At 46.6% G+C, this 17,859-nt stretch overlaps 1 protein-coding gene across 1 annotated transcript in view; it reads left to right on the top strand.

Annotated features, from left to right (window-relative positions):
* Positions 1-17,859, top strand: part of ARHGAP31 (Rho GTPase activating protein 31) — a 60,744-nt gene extending 42,885 nt beyond the window's left edge. The window contains exons 6-12 of the mRNA XM_059816320.1: positions 823-965; positions 2,731-2,929; positions 4,701-4,825; positions 7,238-7,297; positions 7,972-8,598; positions 8,931-9,244; positions 10,119-17,859. Of these exons, the coding sequence (XP_059672303.1) occupies positions 823-965; positions 2,731-2,929; positions 4,701-4,825; positions 7,238-7,297; positions 7,972-8,598; positions 8,931-9,244; positions 10,119-12,584 (3,934 nt within the window). The 3' untranslated portion in view covers positions 12,585-17,859. The remainder of the gene's footprint in view (positions 1-822; positions 966-2,730; positions 2,930-4,700; positions 4,826-7,237; positions 7,298-7,971; positions 8,599-8,930; positions 9,245-10,118) is intronic.

The following is a 17,859-nucleotide window of genomic DNA, read 5'->3' as shown; positions in this document are numbered from 1 at the left end:
TTGAATATCACAAAGTGGACCTTGACTACGGAGACATTTTCATTCTAGCATCTGTCCTTGTCAAAAAACCTGAAATCTGTTTCCTTTTGCAATCTTTCATAAGTGCAAGTCACAGGCAGGAAAAGAAAGGAGCAAGCATTGCAACTGAAGTCTCCTTACAGGGTTATCCTCTTGGCAGTGTCCCAGGCTATTATCTAACACACCAGTCATTAACTTTACAAAGGATCCATTGCCCAGAGATAATTTCTTCAGCAACACTTTGGCATGTCAAGATAAGGAATGTTTCTTTGCTGAGAGCAAGAGTGAGAATGTGGGAGTGGAGGGGGGCAGAGAAGAGACTACTGGGGCATACGGCAAAGCATTGAAAAAATTGGCGCGGGGAAGACCTGAGCAGGGGTCTAAGGGATTTCACTGAGAGAGGATTGAAGCATTGAGTAGGGATCTAGAAGCCGTGTTTGAAGGCTCCTGTGTTGTCCTTCAGGCCCAGCTTTGAAACAGCTAAAAGAGGAGTGAAGAAGAAGAAGAATGGAGTTTGAGAGTCACAGTTTTATCTACTGCTGAAGAATGTAAAAGCTAATTAGGGAAAAGAACACAGGCAGGAAAGAAAATAACAGAGGTGGCAGAGAAAACAGGGAAAATAATTTTAAAAAGAGTGAAAAGACAGACAGACGGTGAGGGCCTGTGAGGGAAGGAGAGCAAGAGGTGCAGAAAGAGTAGGGAAAACATCGCTGTTCCAAGTCTTGCAGGAAGAAAGCTGGTCTTTCCTTCCCAGAGGCTGTGTGTGGCAATGCTGGCTACTAGTATACCTCTTTCCTCATGCAGGTCAAAGGAGATTGAGGCAGTTGGCTGCAATGGGGATGCAGCTTTCCTGGAGGTGCGAGTGCAGCAGTTGGTGATCGAGTTCATCCTGAATCACGTGGATCAGATCTTCAACAACAGAAAAGCCAGCTCTGCAGAGAACATTGGTAACAACCTCCCTGAACCACTCCACGTGTCACTTGCCATGTACTCCAGATCTAACTGTATCCCCTTCAACTAATATTTCAAGCACATCAACCCTTACCACGCTCACCCCCTCCCCCAAAGACATGTTGAGGCAATCCCTCATTACTCTTGTCTTCTTCATCCCTATCTCTAACATTTTCTTATTGAATACTAGCCTCCTTCAGTGTGTTCCCAGATTGCCCTATGGCTCATCTTTTGCATGATCTCACCTGGCTTAACCCTTTCCACAAAAGGGAGATCACCTGATTGTTTCTCAGTCCTGGTCTAAGCTTTCTCTCTAAGCCCATCAGCCACAGTCTCAATTCTCTCAGGCTCCCCCTGTTGTAATTCCTCATACCGATGATACCTGCCCTGTAGCCACCATATCCACCCAAGTCAGAGACCACACTCCCAGGATTAAACTTGGACTTGTGTTCTAAAACTTATGTCTTGTACCTGGGGACATTTTAAAAAAGAGATTTATTTTTTCCTGGGACACAACAGTTTTCAGAGACGCTGATTTTGTTTTTTAGTGATGAATTTGTTGTCAAAATGCTTTTGAGCCTGGGAAGTGAGAGGGCTTGGATCCACAGTGACCTCACATAATTTCAGAAATATGCATCTTTCTGTTTTACACACTGGGAAGACTTGTACTACCTTCAGAAATGAGGGAGTAGCCACCTTTCTGCTTTCCAGCCCTGTGTCAGCTCGTCCCATCCACCTTTCCCTTAACACGTGGCATTGTCTGCTAGTTTGTCCCTGGAGCCTGCAGTTCTAGTGCAGTGCCCTGCTCAACCTGTAGCATCCCTGCTCTGCTGGTGCAGGTACCATTCCCATGCCCTTGTTTATGCTCTGGCAGAAGGCACAGAGTAAAAACCAGCTCCTGTACTGCCTTAAGCATTGCAGCAAAACACTGACTAGTAAATTCCAAGGCTTCTGGCTATACTGCAGGTCACTATCCCAAAACCGACCCAAGTTTTCTAAGTGCTGAACACTGCTGGCCTTTAACAGGAGTCAGGAGAGGAACATGCTGATGGTCCCACTTAATATCTTAGTGGGAAAGTGCCCCTTCCCCCAGCCCTTCTGCACAGGCAGCAGCTTGCACCCCCATGGGTGACAGAGAGCGTGCTTCCTTCTTGCACGTTGAGGAGATCTGTTTAAGACAGGGCTGTTATTGGGGTAGCATATGAGAAGTTGACTTTGCCACTGCCCATGTAAATCGAGACCTTCAGTTCCAAGGGCTATTGGTCACACTGCTTTCCATAGCCCTGGAACACATTAGGAAGGTAAAGTAATGCTGGTTTTTGTAACAGTCCCCCTTCCTGGAACAAGACAAGGAGAAAGATGTGGAAGTGAGAGAAAGAATTAGGCACCAGGTTTGGACTGGGGACTGAACTGCTTCAAAATCTGGGGAGGGAGGGAGGGAGGGAAAGAGGGAGGAGAAAGGGGAATGTGTGAATCCTGGTGGTTTTCAGAGACACCTCTTTCACACCGAAGCATCTACAGCAGAGGCAGCAAGTCTGTGCAATTCAGCCTTTGGCTGGCGAACATGGCCCCTGCTGGGAATGCACTCAGATGGATAAGGTTGCTGGGGAGATGGAAGACTTATCTGACAAAAAGCCTCTCTCCCTGCACGTGCTGCTCCTTTCCCCCCTCCGCAGGGGATGTTCCAGTCAAATAAAGACATGAAGCTCTTGCTCTCGTCTCTCCTCACCCCAGGCTGGAATGTATTTTCTTGCTTTTCAGAGAGTGCATCTGTTGTGAAAAGTCTGACCCTCCCCTCAGCCTCCCTGCCGATGAAACTGGTGAGCCTGGAAGAAGCGCAGGCACGGAGTCTGTCTGCCTCCCACCCTGCTCGGAAGGAGAGGAGAGAGAACAGCTTGCCTGAAATTGTCCCTGTAACTGGGTCCCTCTTCCACACAGTTGTTGACCTCCCTGACAGCAAGTAAGTGCCAAGAGGAATGTAAAGTGCAAACAAAAATGTGCAGGTATCCCCAACGTGATTGGGAATAAGACTTTTGTTAGCGTGATACCCCCACACCTGCACGCATGAATCTACAGCCACTGCTGAGAGAAAATTGTGTGCCCTTCTCAGAAGAGGCATAGCTGCTCCTGAGAAGCATTGCAGTTGCTGGGTTCATAGCTCCACTAGTCCTTATCCTTCCATAGGGGTAGAAGCTCGCAGACCTCCTGCAGGATGAATTCATTCTCGTTGCATCTTTGTGTCAGCTCAGTATTTGGCTAAACATGGGCTGAACGTGGAGTAGGTCCAGACACAGCTCTCCTATGAGTTCCACCTGCTGGTGGCTAGTCCGCGGCACGCCTGGTGGGATTGACCCACTCAGTTTCATCGTTCTTCATGTTCCTCTGCACTCATAGCCAAGAAGTAAGGCAAATTTTCACTCCTAGCATGGAGAGATATTTACATAGCGGCACCCGTGCCACCTATGCCTGTGCCAGGAGAAGAGTCTGGTTTCAGCTGAGGTTGCTGCAGTTGTTGGCACTGCTGTATTTATCTATTGGTCTATTGATATGTTAATGTATGTCCACTCTACTGCCTGTTTCTGAGAGGTTATAGCCTCTGCAGCAGAAGGCTCATTAATCTACTGACCCATAAGGCACTGGAGCAAAGATATGTATTTGCACTTGATATATTATAGCAAAAAGGAGCCATCTAACAGAATACTGGCAGGAGGATAACCAACTTAAGACAAAAGGGTGTGTTGCCCCTCTAGAGTGCCTTTTCCTTTCTCACTTTAAGAGAACAGTCCTATCCCCAGGATATTAATCCTCTTTGTAGGACTGATTTGTGCTCTTCTGAGTACTGATCTGAAAGAAAAGCAGAACTATGGGGTTAGAAGGCCCATTATGGAAAGCAAGACAGGGAGATAAGAGGGTTCTTGCTCTAGAAGAGGGGAGATTGAAGGAGGAGTCAGAATGTATGTGAAGGAACTGAAACAGAGTTTCATGCAGTAATATGTATAGAAGAAAACTGGCTTCAGGAGTAGCAGCTCCTTTCTGTTTAAAGCTGGGATCTCCAAAAAGACACAGGTAACTGGTGTCCCTCTTCCTCTGACAGTTACGAGAAATTGATTTAATTTCCTTAAGCCTCCTCCTTTTTGGTTAGTACATTATACTTGCATATGATCATGTAACACCTCTGATTAAATTAATGTTGGCCTGAGAAGCATTAATAGCTATTTTGTATTAAGGGATCCTTTTATTTTCACAAATTCATAAAAACTGTAAGATGTGGACTTTAAAGGGTAGCTTTGTGCACCAAGCGATAGTATGGGTTCCATCAGTTGTTTGGATTTTATCTTGCATGCTATCATTAAAACCTGTTAAAAGGGCAATTTTTCTTTACTGTATTGCAAGATAGTTCTAGCCTCAGAAACCTCTCCTTTCTGGAGACAAGCATAGTTGATCGCTCAGTCAATTACAGTTGTTGTAGCATGATGCCAGAGCCAACTCTGAAGAACAGGCTTAGGTGTCTTTCCATCCATGACATAGTTAAATCAGCAGTATGGATAAATCACTTACAGAAAAGCAAGAGTTGGTTGTATAGCTATGCCTTGTATGCCTTAGAATTAAAAAGGGTGTGAGAAGAAAAGAGGGACAGTGTTGAGGGAAGAGAGCTCAGAGGCTTTTGTGAGATATTAAAAAGACAAAAGTCTCTAGGGTTTCTTAAATTCCTGATCTCTTTTTCCTTCCAGGAGAAAATTATCTACCAAGTCTAAGAAATGGAAGTCGATATTTAACTTGGGCCGTTCTGGCTCAGAATCAAAATCTAAACTGAGTCGAAATGGGAGTGTCTTCGTAAGGGCACAGAAGCTTTCTGGTAAGAACACACTTTTCAGTTAAGTATTTCTCTCTGCAGCTTTCTCCTGTGATATTGATAGCGTGGGGCAACCTGTATCCACATGACACTAATACCATTAGACTTGAGATAGTCTAATGGGGTCATGATTGTTGCCTGGTTTCATGGACATCTCATTTTCACGTGATGGCGAGAAGCACCCTTTCAGGAGGATATGCCAGACAGCTACAGTAAATATTCCATTTTTGTATGCGATAAACAGGCTCCTGTTGCCCAGCTGTCAAGCTGTAAACCTTGGGGACTAGGAAATGCTATGTAGGTTTGGATTAGTCCACTCTTCCAGCCCAGCCAGCCTCTGGCTCCTAATGATCCCTACATGGGCAGTGGGTGAATGGCTGTTCTTCCAGGCTGTCCTTCCACTAAAGGGCATTAAAGAACCAACTGTGTTCAGTCTCTTTGTGAAAAATAAGGTGCCAGGAGTTCCTATGGCTCCTGGGTCTCAGCACTTTGAGGGAAGCTATTACTTTTGCAGAATTTCCGAGAGAGAAGTTGTCTTTTCTCCTGGCTGTAATCCCAAATTCTAGGCCCTCCTGAGCTGTAATCTCTTAAACACTCTGCTTATAGAAAATCACATGGCAGTGCCAATTCCCAGCGTTCAGAAATGATGACTCAAGTTCTAAAATCATGAAGTTGACTTAAAAGTAATCACAATTTTTAAAAGAAAGCATACCCTTTTTCACCTGAGTTCATAAAGAAGTGTTTCGGGTTTATATGTCCTAGATTTTTTGTAGTATCATCAAGCCAAGAAATTTACTTTGTAAAAAGAAGATCAAGGTGGAATTTTTTTTAGATAATCTCATGACTCCAGGAGCTGGTGTTTGGAGGACCACTACCAAACATTGCAAGACTTAAAATAAAATAGTTAATGTTGGCAACATTACCTACCACCACAAATAAGAGGTGCTGTATTTGGATCAGAAGTGAGTGTGAAGCCAAATGCTGAATCCAGCTCTTTTTGGACCCCTGCCTTCCTCAATGTTTTGCATGTACAGATGGCCTCGCATAGAATGCTCATGGCAGACCTCAAAATAGCTCTCCACCCTATTTTGATCACGGGATCACCTTCTCACTTTGATAAGGAATACTCTGTCCCAAAATAGTGCTAACGCAAGGATGCCCAGGAATGACTGGAGCCCAGTGATTGTGGGGGCCGAGCGTTGTACCAAGCATAGTACTGAGTGACAGGAGGCTGTACATTTTCACCATCAGGACACACAAATGCACAACTGTGAGCAGAGATTTAGGCACTGAAGTAGTGCTTTTGAGAAGCAGTGCTTTAGCGCTGCCATGCTGTATTTTTGTGTGCTCTCTGCTTACAGCCTAATGTGAGGAAACAGATGAACGTGCTGTTGAAACTCAGCACATATTTTAACACGGTTTGTGTCCATTCACGCAAGTCTGCAAGTCACATAAAACACAAGCTCCACAGCTTGAATTCTGTTCCTCTTGGAAAGCGGAGTGAGTGTTCAAGACATCACGCCATATGAACATAAGAGGTAGCCAGGAGTCCATATAAATGCAAAAAGTAGCTGAAGTTTCTCCTATGCTCATGTGAAAGTCAGTCCCAGAAGCCTTAATTATATAAACAAATGAAGTCCAACAAGCCTGCTCACTTTCTGCCTTACCTACTTTGTGCAACATTGTAAACAGCAAACTTTGCTCCTAGACATTTTCCAGAACTCCACGGACCCTTTTTGGGCTGCCAAAGACTAACTTTTCCTTGCCAGCTACATTCCCCCCATCTCCGCTTTTCAGAGCGGTAACAGCTAAACGCTTCCAAAACCTCTCAGGAACAGATGTGTAGAGTGTCTGACGACAAATGAGAGCTTGTTTCTGGACAAGCAAGTCCAGCGAGGATGACCGGGAAAATAGGTTGCTTACTGCCCTCATAAAGTTCCCAGAGTTCTTGCTGGAGGCAGGGTATGCCCATGACAGCGAAAGAGCCTGGGAATGCAACGTAAAAATAACCTAACATTTGCTATTAGAAATGAGAGGTGAGAAAGCATGTCCGTCAGTTTAGATAAGAAGTCCCTACAACCAATAGCCTGACTTGATCGGGGAGGGCAGTGGCACATAACAGCTTTGGGGATGCTTAACTGCTTCACAGCGTAGATGGTGTTGACTGGCTGGGTTAAGTATAGCTCTCCACATGTCCGGCAGGTGCAAAGCTGTTGTTAGCGCTAGCAGATCTCCAGCTGTGTGGACAAGTGTTGTGGGTAATAAGCTGTGTGGTGCGGATACAGAGGAGGAATGCTTGGAAATGGAAAATAACTTTGATGTCTGCCTGCTTTGCCCGTCTGTATTGGTCTTTGTGGGCTGAAACCTGCAAAGCTGCAGGATCTGAAGCCTGTTTCTAAAACTCATTTTCCACAGAAAAAGCAACTATTCGGCCCGCGAAGAGCATGGACTCGCTGTGTTCCCTGCCAGTGGAAGGTGAGACATCAATAGCCTGTACTGTAAGGGTGAGGGACTGCGCCTCTGCATTCTCAGCTTTCCCCTGTGCCTGCGTGGATGCGGTGGTCTGTTTCTTTGCTTAGGTCACCATGTTGTGTATCTTTGTATGCTTATGCCATGGCTGCTGACATGTGCCCTCACTTTTGTGTACATGCATTTTTAACCCTTTTCTGTGTCTTTTATGCTAGTACCTGCACCTGAGAGTTACCACTGTGCCTAGCTGCACCTTTATTAGCAGTGGGATTGCTTCAATTTCATTCTTGGTTATTCTGGGCACAAAATTCCCATTTATAAGGAAAAGTATAAAGCAGTGAAAAGTGCTTGCAATAAACCAAAAAAGCTCAGAATTGTGATCTTTGTGGGCAATGCACGTTAGTCCTAGACTTGGCTGCATCTGATTGAGAGGGGTCTCTCATAAAAGTCTTAGGTGATTTCCACTGAAGGGCATCCTATCCAGCCCTGCCTGCCCAGTTTGAAGGAGGTCCCAGGGCTGGAGCCTGGAAGGTGTTCAGTGCTTGCTGTCCCCATCCCTCTGGGGAAACGTGGGTGTTTGCTGGGGCAGAACCCATCCCTGGAGGAGGGCTGCTCACAGAGGAAGGTTGCTTGCTAGTGCTTTGCTTCCCACTGACTCCCTCATATCTTCCCTCCTCTAGGGGAGGATGAGAAGAGCAGACTCAAACGGGCAGTGACTACTGGAGGGTTTTTTGTCCCAGTGATGAAGATTCGGACAGGAGGCACAGGCAGCTCATATGACCTCAGCAAGGAGAATGAGTGGGAGCGGGAAGGATCTGCTGTGGGGGCCAAAGGGTGCTCAGAGCTGAGTGGGGAGAAAGGTCCTCCCCGGACTCCACAGGCAAAGTCACCCCCGGAGCAGCTGAAAGTCTTCCGGGCAGCAGAGGATGCCGAAAACGAGCAGACTTCCCCGAAAGGCGGCCGCATGTTCTACACCTCCGAAACAGCTGCCAAGTCAGGCTTCCCAAGCAGCCTCTTTCCCTTGGAGGCTTCCCCTCGTCACCAGAGGAAAGCCCTGAACATCTCAGAGCCCTTTGCTGTCTCTGTCCCCCTCCGGGTATCCGCAGTCATCAGCACCAACAGCACTCCCTGCCGCGTGCCCGCCAAGGAGAAGCTTTCCCTCTCCAGCCTAGAGGAGCTGTCTTCCCTGGTGGCCGAGAGCACGAGCCCCTCTGCCCTGGAAGTGGGGACGCACGTGAGGACAGACCAGGCGCTGGAGTGGATGGAGAAACAGCTGGGGCCCACCCTGCCAGCAGAAGCATCCAGAGGTAAAAGTGTGTTAAAGAGGGGACTGTGGGGTCTGTCGGGCTCCTGGAGGTGCCCTGCAGCTCGGTGGCGTGGAGGTTGCTCCAGTCCGCTCTTGTGGCAAGAAAGAGACCAAGCTGTAGCTGGGTGGGTGTTGATGGTAGCAGGTCAGGTTGGTGCTTGTTGCAGTAATGAGACTGGAGAGGTGGGTGGCCTCCCAACAATGTCCTGTTGTGCCTGGAGGGAGCTCTTTAGCTTTGTTAGTTGGCATTGGGTTGAAACAGCACCGCTTTGTCTCAGGGCATATGTTTTCATTCGCAAGTAGTTACATCATTCATTTGTGTTTCTGATCCAGGCTCTCACCCTGAGGAGCCAGTAGCAGCCAGGAAACCCGAGTCCTTAGAAAATCCACAGCCAGCAGCAGAAAATCAGGAGGCGTTATGTGGGCAAAGCAGTTGCACAAGCAGCACCAGCAGCCCCCAGCAGCCCTCAGAGCAGAGTCCCACCTTGGAACAAACACCAGCCTCAGAGGTTCGTACGGGGCCACTCCCTGCAGACAAGGCAGAGCAAGGACAGCTCAAAACAAAGAGTGTCTCCTCAGAAGGCAGCTGTGGCCAGCAGGAGATCAAGATGGCTAAGGCAGAAGAAGGGTCACGCTTAAGAGATGTGGTAAGGAAGAAGGCATGAGAAAAAAGATGGGGGACAATGTCATGGTGGTGACTGGGAGGTTGTTTAGAGTTTCATTGTGTGTCCGTAGTCATAAAAACTGAGACTATGACCTAAGCAGGGCCAAGAATTGACCACATACTGATTTCACTTCTGTCCACATCACCATGTGGTGATTTACCTTTACACAACTACCTACTGTCCCCTTTTGGTCTTCTTTTCCTGTAACTATATGATTGCAGTCAGTACAATTTGTCTGCTCTGAGACTCTCCAGATGTGAGGCTGTCCAAATGTCCAAATTTTGACCCATGGTCTCTAAATTCCCCTTCTATTTTTGTGGTCCCATTTGTCCTGGACAGCCTGAACAGTCCTTTTTTCTTCCATTCTCTACACACTATTTTTTTTAATTATTATTTTTGCCTCCTCTGTATCTCTAGCAGAGCTTTTTCACCAAGTTTCTTACAGCGATACTCATCTCTGGACAGCAGTTTAAAGATCTGTTGGCATAGCTCCTCGAGTAGATTATTCATTCCAGTTCATGTGTGATTTGGGAATGCAGATCCTCTGGCAAGGCCAAGTGAGCCTGAATGGGAAGAGCTGAGAAACAGTCTGAGACATTCCAGCTACTCATTCACCTCACTCTTTCAGTACATCTGTCCAGGCCTCATTTTGGCTGCACCTCATATCTTCTTCTCCATAAACCCACTTGTTTATAGACGTCTTTCCTTCCTTGAGCTGGTAGCAATATGCATGTCTGTGTTTCTGTAACCATGAGTGTGCTTATCCAGGAGCCTGTCTATTCTAAGAGGGCTGTTTGAGGAAAATGGAGGGGTATGTACTGGTAAGTTGTGAACTGACATTTCTTCTGTTTTTCAGACTGAGGAGGACCCTGCGAATGCCCTTCTAGAACCACTGTGGCCAGAGATACAGCAGGAACTGAAAATTATTGAACCTGAAGAGGAGCTCTTGCTCTTGCCAGCAGCTGTCCCCAAGACAGGCCTAATTTCTGAATCCTCTTCTTCAGTACGAATAGATAGTTCTTCCTCTGGTCCAGGGCAGAGTCCAACATTGTCTGAGCAGAAATCTACAAGCAGAACACCACAGATAACAACTCAGGTGCCTTTATTTGGTGCCACCGGCACAGAACGACAAGACAGCCTCCACAACTGCCAGTCTGATGTGGTTGCACAGCAGAGCTGTGCTTCAGCCCTACCAAAACTGGGTACTCTTCCAACTGGCACAGCCACTCCAAAGAACCACCACCCAGTGGTGGACAGCAGGAGTGAATGTCACACTCCTCCCCTGGACTGGAAGCTTCACAGTGAATCAGAATTTAATGAGGTTGCCCCAAGTGATGAATTTTCTTGTTCCAAAGGAGCATGTCCAGAGTCAGGGAGAGAAAAAGATAGCACTTGCCAGCTGCAGAGGGAAAAGGATGGTCTTACCAGAGTCCAGACTCAGAGGGAGAAGCCTGAGATAATGACTGCTGATGAAAGGGGCACATTCTCCTCCAAGGCATTGAGTGGACCTGGAATCCAGGAGCTGAAGGAGGGCAATGCTGTTAGCAGAACCCATGATGCTGGTGACCAGGATGACGAAGATACCTGGACAGATAATGTGCAGAGCTTAGAACTTGTGGAGCCATGGGAGGATCACCAGTGGGTTACAAGCCCACTCCATTCCCCAACCTTTAAGGACATTCAGGAGAAGACGATACAGGAGTTTCAGCCACAGAGCCAAAGAGCAGAGACAGGTCTTTCTCTTAGACCACGATTCAGTCGTAGCCTCTCCCTGGACAGTAAAGACACAGTGATGAGTCTGTGGACTATCCCATTCTCTTTCATAGATGCCACTGACCAGCAGCAACCATGCAGCGACATTCTGCCAGTGACTGGTGAGCTTCCCAAAACACAACTCATCTCCCCCTCTAGTTTGGGAAAAGCTAGGCAAGATCAGAATGGCACAAGTCCTCCAGAAGAACCTTCGAAACCTGAGGAGCTGAGGTATGCCCTCAGCAGGGAGGAAGCACCAGCTGAGAAAGAAGGACCCTCCAGAATCCCTCTTTCAGAGCCAGAGGAAAAGAAAGTGGATGTGAGCAGAGAAAACCCTTGGAGCTCAAAACTTGAACTGTCTTTACCATACCAAAATAGCCCAGGCAGTTCTTCACAGGCAAAGAACACAAAGGGGGAGTTATCCATGTCTCAGGACATTGCCCTGGGACGAGAGACTGTTACCAAAGTGTGCTCTGCCACTGAGTCACAGCTGAGTAATAAAGGTGAAGAAACACCTCGCAAAGTGAAGACCAGGCCATCATCCCTCAACTTGGATTCGCTCCTTCCAGCCCCAGATTTTTTCACATTTGAGAGCCTGTCCACGCCCTCTGCCCCTGGTAACCTCTTGTGCGGGCAGAAGGAAGTAAAAAGCAGTGATTCTGTCCCATCCCTGCCAACTGCCTGCCCTGCTGCCAGTAAAGGTGTTCCCTGGGGGTCTCATTTCAATGCCCACGTGGATCTAGACTTGGATTACCTGGCAGTGGCCCATGCTACCACCGGCCGTCGTAACTCTGCCCCTGTCAGCGTGCCGGCGGTCAGGACCTCCTTCATGATTAAGATGTGCCAGGCTAGAGCGGTGCCCGTGATACCGCCCAAGATTCAGTACACCCAGATCCCCCAGCCCCTGCAAGCTCAGAACACTGCTCCGCTGGCCGAGAAGAAGGAAGCAGAAGGCAAGCAGGCCATCAGACAGACTCAACGGGTGGCATGGAGCCACCTGGAGGCCCCCAAGAGCCCACTGACAGAGAAGAAAGCCAAAGCAGAGAAAGAAAACAGTGACCCAGCTCAAAAGGACTCAGCCTGTCCTTGGCACAGCAGCCTTGGCTCTCCGCTCGAGCCATCTCAGTCCAGTCATCACCCCGCTCTGGATGTCCCCGTTCTGCGCCGAAAGCGCACCTCTGAGGGGGAGACAGCTGGAGATAACCCACAGTCCTCAAAGATGGAGAGGCCATCAGGGTTCTCCAAGCCTTCCTATAGATCTAGGCCCGGGAGGCCCCAGAGTCTGATTCTCTTCAGTCCTCCTTTCCCCATTATGGACCATCCCTCCTCTTCGGCAGACTCCAGGGTGTTGTTATCACCCATAAGGAGCCCCACTCAGACCACCTCTCCAAGCCCCATTTGTGGTGATCTGTCTGAGACTTCGCGGACAACGCCTGAGGGGGTGACGCTGCGGAACAAAATGACCATCCCCAAGAATGGCCAGAGACTGGAGACCTCTACTAGCTGCTTTTACCAGCCCCAGAGGCGCTCTGTGATTCTGGATGGACGAAGTGGGAGGCAGATCGAATAGCAACTGCTTCTCTTATTCCTTTTCCATGGTGGATGGGATGGGAGTGTCCAAGACCAACTCTGTTGCCGTTTTGCTGTTGTTAGAACTATTTTGTGCAAGATGGACCTGAATCCTTAATGGTTTCCTGCAAAGCATTTTGCTATGGAGGGTCATAGTCTTTTTGTCTTGCTTTTCCTTCCCTTTCTCACCCCTGCCTAGTCCCTCACTGTCTGCTTTTTTCGGTAAGCCAGTCCCAGGGAACTTGCATTTCCTCATACTTATTGTCTAACAAGCCCTGTGAAAGTCTCATCCTCCCTATGGAAAAAAGGAAAAATAAATCTCGGTATAATTAGAAAATAGGTTTGGGAGGAAACACTGTTCCAAAGCACTGCAGCCCAGGGTGCAGGGGCACAACATCTGCTGAGGAGGTAAGTCCAGCTGTTTGGGACCTCCTTGCATTGTTTTCCAGCCACCAGTGAAGGACCATGCCTATCCATCTCTCTGTTGTCTGATTTAGACCGTGTAAATAAACAGTGCAAGGAGACTGGGGATAGGTGAAGAGGAAGGTGGAACTCGCATGAGCAAGTCATACAGAGTGTGAGACACCCAAGGATGTTCCAGGGACAAACATACAACCTGAAGGCGCTGTCTGCAGCTCTCTCCTTGTATCAAAGATGTGCTCTTTCTAGCATGTGCCAGCAATCAAAGTAGCTGGACAGGAAACGCCTGGTTGTTCTTTTAATCTTCCAAGTCCTGCTCATGAGTTTTGTTGTGCTCAGCCACACCTTCCTTGGGCAGACAACATCCATGTGGCTCGGGAATGGGTGTATAGCTGACTGTCCAGCAGCAGAGACTTCTCAGGCTGGTATGAATGAAAGCAAAGATATGGTCATAACAAAGGCCAGTATCAACCATTTTCATCATTGCTTAAAGCCAAATGACACCTCTGCAAGTATCTCCAGCTGTGCTCCACACTGCCAACAGCAGAGAAAAGGAGAGGATCCTCTCATCTGCATGTCCTTGGGCTATTGCCCTCTTGCACCCTGATTGACATATCTTTGACCCTTGGTCTTTCATTGCCACTGTGTGGCATGTCCCCAGGTGCTTCTTCCTCCTTTAAACTTCCTCTCCTTGTGATTTTACACTGTTTCTTTGCAAGCATGGCTGGTTGTCACCTCCCTGGCCCTCAGTGCTTTCAGATTAAGAGTATGGTAAAGAGAATGATTTGTGGGACTGCAGAACAGATCATGAACAATATCCTGAGAAGGGGATTTTAAGTGAATTAAGCTCTCTCCTGGAGGGCTGTTATTGTTACAGGAAAATACATGTTCATATAAGCAACAGCTGCCGCGGGAATATAATTAAAGCTTCCTTTATAAAGCCTCTAACTCTACGTTAACCACAGGCTCATCTATTGCCTGGTATGTGACTGTGGGCAATTGCAAAGTCAGGTGCAGCCAGTGTTGTATCTGCAATTCAAATGTCACTAGTGACTATGGAGGAGATGGGAACACAGGTGTTGCTGCCAGCACTGAGATTGTCCCTGTAATGGTGCATGAAGTGGCCACCATTCATGGAGATGTCTGAATCTGTAGGCTCTGAGATGGGTATTATGGGCTATAATTTAAGCAGGAACTGAGCGTTTGGTAGGAGGTGCTATTGCCACCACAATGAGTGTCAGTCAGAATTTCCTAATGGATATATGTTAAGGCTTTTTTTCTGAAGTACTGGAATTTTCAAATTGTTAGCAAACTCTACCCATGAGCTGTTGGTCTGTACTGAATATGTCACTTAATTAGTGTCATTGTGGCTGAAGGGCCCAGAGTCTGTACAGTGCTTTCTCTGCACTCCTTGATTGCTAAAGGGGAGAGATGCCAGAGTACTTTTGAGAAGTTCTTGTCCCACAAATGCAGGGAATATACCTTTAGCAGAATTTTCTCCTGCCATATCCAAAAGAAGTGTGAAAAAACAAGAGGGCTTTTTCTTGTCAACAGCTGCAGTCTTTGATCCTCCCCATTGTACTCCTCACTTATGCATTACACAATATGAGAGGGAACAGAGCAGAGAACTAAGTCTGTGCTGTCAGTTTTGTTGAGGGAGAATATTAAACCAGGCAAAAGCCTGGACTTCTTGTTTGGGTCCATGTTGTCTCACAGATCTGAGCCTATGCTTTACCTGGGCAAGCCATGGACAGCAGGTCCAGAATATGCAGCTTCATGACTATTGTATTATCCTCCTCCCAGATCATAAGATGCCTGTGCAGCCTCCCATTAAAACTTGGGGATTGCCAGTTCCCCATACTCCTCATGGTTAGCACAGCTCTGCACTGCATTTTTACTGCCTCATGGGAAAGCATTTAACCACCACATCTTGCTTGATGGCAAATGACTTGAAAAGGTGTGATATGAGGTATTGTGGTAAGGCTTTACAGAAAGTAAAAGTTGTGAAAATGATGCCCAGGGTTTTTTGGTGTCAACAAAATAGTTTACTTTGGGCACGGATTTATATTCTCTCAGTTCCTAGAAGTTTTCTCTGCCAAGGCATCTGGAACAGAGCCAGCAAAGCTCATGAAGTAATGTATCAAAAGAAAAAGAAAATGTGATGAAACCTTGGTGCCTTAAATCCGTTCTTTTTTTTTTTTTTTTTCCCTCCTTGTTCTCATATAAGCTGATCTATGAACAAGAAGTGAGGTCTGGCAATTTGTATACAATACACTGTCTCAACTCTTAACAGCATTCCATTAAGTAATAGAGTTTTTGGCATAAGTGGTGAAATTCCTCCAAGAGAAAATTATTAGAAAATCATTAGAAATCTTTACGAATATTAAAGATCAGCCTCAACTAAAATCTGTATCCAGAATATACTTTTTAAGGGAGTTTCAGAATTTTAACTCAGATCCAGGTCTTGGATTTTAATTAAGCAGAGATTCTGTAATGAGATCTCTGTTTTGTAGCTCAATCCCATCTCTACCTACAATTTCATCTGCAGCCTTCAGCTGATGTATCAAACTTCCAAAAGCCTAGCCAAGTGGGCTTAATGCAGGCACATCACTATAGCTCTATGGTCACAAGTGGGCTTCTCTCAAGAGAGATAAGATAAAACCCCAGATTATGCAGAGCTGGGAGTACTTCCTTAGTTGCAAGGTGCACCATTACACAGGTATCACCATTCCCAAATCCAGACCCAGGCTTCTGCAGAGTTTCTAATGCTTGATGATGGATCCATGTTGATACTGATGCAGTCAGCTTCAAGGACGAGGGCTTGATAGTTGGATAGATCCAGAAGACAGAAGCCATGTCCCATTGAGTGGTGCTTACTGTGTGGTTGGAGCTTCCTAAGATCCAATTTTACTAAGCCATTCCTGAGGTCAGCTTCAGGGTCAGAGCAGATGTCATCTTTGCTTCAGAGCCCTTAGGTTGTCCTCTGCCACCCTGCAGTAGCAGACTGAACCTGAGACTGGAAGCTCTTCCGAAGTTCAGGGTTTTGCAGTGGTACATTGTGGGTATCAAACTCCTGCCCTCCAGCACAACTCTGCAAAACTAGAGATTTTAAGAAAGGATTTTGGGTTTTTTGCTTGTTTTTGGGTTTGTTTGTTTTTTCCTGTGACGCATTATGGAGAGGGATAGATCAGATTTATGGGAGATGGGTCTGGCCCAGAATTTGAAGTTTGTGTACGGGAGAGCTTAAGTCAGTTGTTCTTGGCATTATGGAAAGGACCTTCCTAAATGCACTGTCACGTCATTTGCAGCTCGGCAAGGATCACTTCAGGGACCCTGCAATACATTTGAGTCCCTGGAGACTGTGAAGAGTGTAAAGGCCACTCCCTAAGTTTGCAGATGGCCCCAGTCTCAGTCATGATATGGTATCACCAGCATGTGTTGCTTGTGGACTTTTACCAATGGGAGACCAGTGACTAAATTTCACTTATTCTTCCCATGTAGTCAAGGGGTTTGTATAGCTTCTGTTAAGTGTAGCTCAGAGTGAAACGGTTGGGCTGGCAAAGATGGGAATCCCCTGGTGAAAAGGAGGGACATGGATGATGTTAACTCATGTGGGAGCTGCCTTATTGGTGAGAGGGTAAACAGAAATGAGGATTGTATTTTACCTCATAAACCACATTCCTCTGGGCTGTCCATCCCATGTTATCACTTCAGGAAGACTGAAGCACTTCTTTTTTTCACCTCTAGAACTTCAGAGGAACTTAGGTCTAAATGAGAGAGCATCCATAAAGCCCTGCTACATTTTCCCTCATCCAGAGTCCAAATGGTGCAATCAAAGTCTTTTTTCTTTCTTTATGAATTCTGAAATGCCTGCAGTGGTGAATATTGTGTTAAATTTTTATATATATATATATATAAAAGAACATTCTATATAAATATATTAAAAAGGATATGTAATTAAAATGAAGGAATTACCTAAATAGAATCCTGCACATCTGTGAAACTTGGGCTGATGCATGGAACTGTTTTCTGCTGCAACTTTTGTTGCACTGAGGGTGTAAGATCACCTGGCTTTTTGCCCACAGAGGAGAAGCTAATTAATTATGGCTAATCTGTGGTGGGCAGAAGGCCTGAATCCGCCTTCCTGAGTGGGATCACGTCCTGGGAGAGGAGGCATGAGATCAGGGGAGACCAGAGTGCAAGAACTGATTTAGCTTTCCACCACAAGCTTCTCCCCAGTCCTTGAAAATGCAAACGACCTACTGGAGCATACATTAGCTTTCAGGCACGCCCAGGTTTTGCAGTTGTCCCTTTTGCTTCTCTCCATCTCTAGAAAAAAAAAATAATCTGGGGGGGGGGGGGGAGAAGCTATAGCTGATCCCAATTTGGTTTAGCTTTTGCTTGCTCTTAATCAGTGTAAAGGCTTGATGATAACTAATTCTGCTCCAAGCAAGGAAAGGAAAGCTTGCCACTGAGTTCAACTGGAGATGGAGCAGGACTTTAACAGCCCTGGAAAGGAAGGATGGCAGGAGGCAAGTGTTTCCTGAGGGATCCTTGCAGCAGCCCAGACCTTAGATCTTGTTCTTGCAGGCACTGGTCCCCTTTGAAATACTATTTGCTGCCAGGTCAAGGGAAGGGCTGGAAGTCAGACACTGTGAAAAGGACTGTCCCCATCCCACTGGCCCTGGTTTGTGATTATTTCTCCTGCTAACTCTGATGGATTGTATTTTTTGTTAAGCTTTGTTCTCATTGTGGACTTGCCTGCCTTTGTGCCTTATTGCTTTAAAAAAAGAAAGAAAAACAACAGCCACAAAAAAAGATGTTTTGCCAGGTCTCAGCCATGAGATTAAACTGGA

This window comes from Gavia stellata, chromosome 1 (genome assembly GCF_030936135.1).
Source record: "Gavia stellata isolate bGavSte3 chromosome 1, bGavSte3.hap2, whole genome shotgun sequence".
NCBI classification, from domain to species: Eukaryota; Metazoa; Chordata; class Aves; order Gaviiformes; family Gaviidae; genus Gavia; species Gavia stellata.
Note: the sequence above shows the minus strand (reverse complement) of the source record. Positions and strands in the feature narration are given on the sequence as shown.